The 3,050-nt window shown below is 43.0% G+C and overlaps 1 protein-coding gene across 1 annotated transcript; it reads right to left on the bottom strand.

Moving 5' to 3' along the window:
• Nucleotides 1–1,791: 1,791 nt before the first annotated feature.
• LOC105555828 lies at nt 1,792–2,729 on the bottom strand. The gene has a single exon (XM_012002868.1). It carries the CDS (start codon nt 2,611–2,613, stop codon nt 1,792–1,794), a length of 822 nt encoding a protein of 273 aa, XP_011858258.1. The 5' UTR covers nt 2,614–2,729.
• Nucleotides 2,730–3,050: the final 321 nt, after the last annotated feature.

The following is a 3,050-nucleotide window of genomic DNA, read 5'->3' as shown; positions in this document are numbered from 1 at the left end:
TGTGGTCAACTTTGTCAAATGCTTTGCTAAAATCCGTGTAAATAGAGTCAACCTGGGCTCCATTCTCAATTTCAGATGTTAAGTAATCATAGTAGCTCACGAGATTCGTTGTAGTTGAGCGTCCAGGAACGAATCCATGTTGTTCCTTTATGATAATGTTTTTACAGAGCATGCCAAGCTTCCGCGCTACAATGCTCTCAAAAATCTGTGGCATTACATTTTGTTTACTTATTGGACGATAATTACAGATTAGTTGGCGGTCACCACCCTTAAAAATCGGAGATACCACACATTGTTTCCAGCATTGAGGAAACGTACCGCTTGACAGAGATTTATTAAAAATCAGCCAGAGAAATCTCGACGCAATAAAAATACAAGATTTCAGAAACACTGGGGGAATACCATCTAAACCGGCAGAACATCCCGACGATAACCCTTTAATTTCATTAAAAACATCCAAAATAGAGATGTCTAGAGTGGAGAGGTCCGAAATGAAGTCTGAATTAAGCTTGAAATTGCTCTCTAGATTCGGATCAGAGTTAGTGTTGCCGGTGTAGACGGACTCAAAATAGTCAGCAAAGCAGTTCGCAATTGTTTCATTATCAACAAGAAGCTGGTCATTGTGTAAAATGTGAGAGGCATGAGGTGTAGAAACTCCGATGTCCCGAACGAATTTCCAGAAAACTTTTGGATTATTTTGCAGGGATCCTTCTGCCTTGCTAATAAAATTGAGCCAGCAAGTAGAAGATAGGGATTTACATGTGGCTCTAAGATGTGAGAAAGTCATATAATCCGCGTACGCATACGATCGTTTGTAAATCAGATGTGCAGATTTCTTGGCCTTTATAAGCGTAATTAATTCTTTCGAAAACCAAGTAGGATAAGTTGACTTAACAATGAGTTTAGAAGGAACATATGCTGCAATAGCTGTGTTTAAATGTTGATAGAGGAAGTTTGTCGCCTCTTCAACTGACATACTTTCTAGGTACATATCCCATTTGATTTGATTAAAATAATCATTTATTGCAGAGTAGTCTGCCTGTTCAAAACACAAACGATGAAATGAGTCCGAGAGAGAGTGCGACACCGAGAGAGAGGAAAGAACAATCTCAAGGGCTGGATGATATACATCACAAGAAATGAGAGGCTCATGAGCGGCATGCACGCAAATATCGTTAAAGGATGAGAAAACAAGATCAAGCTCACAGTCAAATGTGTTACGTATAGAATTAAATTGCCGAAAATTGCAGAGATTAAAGTAGTCGGAAATTAAATCGGCTTGTTTTATGTGTGAGCTGCCTGTGGTATGGTATGCTAATGAGTTTCCATGATACCAGGAAATATTTGGCAGATTAAAATCACCAACAACGATAAATTTGCTCTTTGGATAAGCGCATCGGGCATCAAGGACAGCACGACAGTGTAACTCATAAGCGTCTAAAGACGAGCTCGGCGGAAAGTAGACGGCAACAATAATAATGGAGGACGAGCCAATTTTGGTTTCAACAAACAAATGTTCAATATTATGGTCAGATGTGACAACGGGACGACTATAGAAACAATCACGAACAGCTATTAGTACACCTCCCCCCCTCAGGCAAGCGCTAGTCTCCCCATCCCTATCGTGTCGAAATATTCTGTAATTATTTAGGCCAAGTTCTGCATCGGAGATATTGGCATTTAGCCACGTTTCAGAGAGAATAATAAAGTCATATTTCAATGAAGACGAAGCAATTGAACAGCGTAAATCAGATAATTTCGTTCTCAAGCCTCTCATATTCTGGTAGTACACTAAAGGGTGATAGACACGTTTTTTGGTTGAGAATTAGCACGAGTTCTGACAATCTTTGGTATACCATTAAAAAATTTTATGGTCATATCCGTAGTGCCAGAGTCTCGGAGCGAATCGAGCTGCTTCCTTAGTTCACGAAGGTGATCCCTCTGCCTCAATGTCATATCTTGCTTGATTATAACCGGTCCAACATATGAATTCTTCATCTTCAATATGCCAAGAACATCTGCCTTTGACGGGAAAGATACCAGAAGTGGCCTGTTGCGTCCTTGCTGGAAACCGCCAAGCCTTCGAGTCTTAATGCGTGGAGCATCTAACGGCTGAATTTTCCCTATAATTTCCCTCGCCATCTCCGAGTCGCTTGAGGCACAGGCCGTTGGAGAGGATAAATTTGACTCTTCCAGGTTATAAAAGATCAAATTGGAGGATCTTCTCTCTCTTTCAGCAATCTCACTGATCACCTCCTCCGAATTGGCAGCGGGCGCAGAAGAGGTGATTTGCCGCTCGACCACAGTGATCCTGTCACTTAGAGTTTGCATCTCTGCTGCAACTTTTTCCACGTAATCGTGGTGGATCTTTAGTATTTCTTCTCGGAGAGCCGCAAACTCCGCACGAAACTCTGTACGAATTGTTTCCCGAATCGATGATACTAAGCCATCCTGGTCGGAAGACACAGCCATTCCACAGCCAAGAAATTTGCCATCCAGGTGTGGGTGGCCAGCACGAGCGATGCAGCCCGGGTGGGAGGCAATGCCACAGGTACCACAGATAATGGGCCTCGCTACAGTTGTACCACACCCCTTGCACAATTTCTTATCCATAGTTAAGAGTAAGAAATTAAAAAATTTAAAGTAGGAAGTCGAGATCACAAAAGATCGTTTCGCATGAGGCGAAAAATATGATCTAATCTCACTAGATCAAGAGGCTGTACGTAAACGAGAGGAATTAGAAAAGTACGGAACCCCCTTCCCCCCCTTGGAAATCCGACGATACGTAGGTACACGTCTTCGGACGTCTTTCGCCTTCAGGCGGCATCTTGGAGATCCAACGATAAACAGGTACGCGTCTGCGGACGTTACTCGTCTTCGGGCGGCATACGCGTCTTCGGACGCTACTAGCCTTCGGGCGGCATTCTCAACTTCGGACGGCAAACGCATTCAGACGCTCCTCGCTTCTGGCATCATACGCGTCAGCGGACGCCTCTCATTTTTGGGCAGTATATTTAACCAGTTACTAGCGGTTATCATTTCTTTTTCAG

Source organism: Vollenhovia emeryi, unplaced genomic scaffold, assembly GCF_000949405.1.
Source record: "Vollenhovia emeryi isolate VEMERY1.0 unplaced genomic scaffold, V.emery_V1.0 DF940676.1, whole genome shotgun sequence".
NCBI classification, from domain to species: domain Eukaryota; kingdom Metazoa; phylum Arthropoda; class Insecta; order Hymenoptera; family Formicidae; genus Vollenhovia; species Vollenhovia emeryi.
This window is presented reverse-complemented; position numbering and strand designations above follow the sequence as displayed.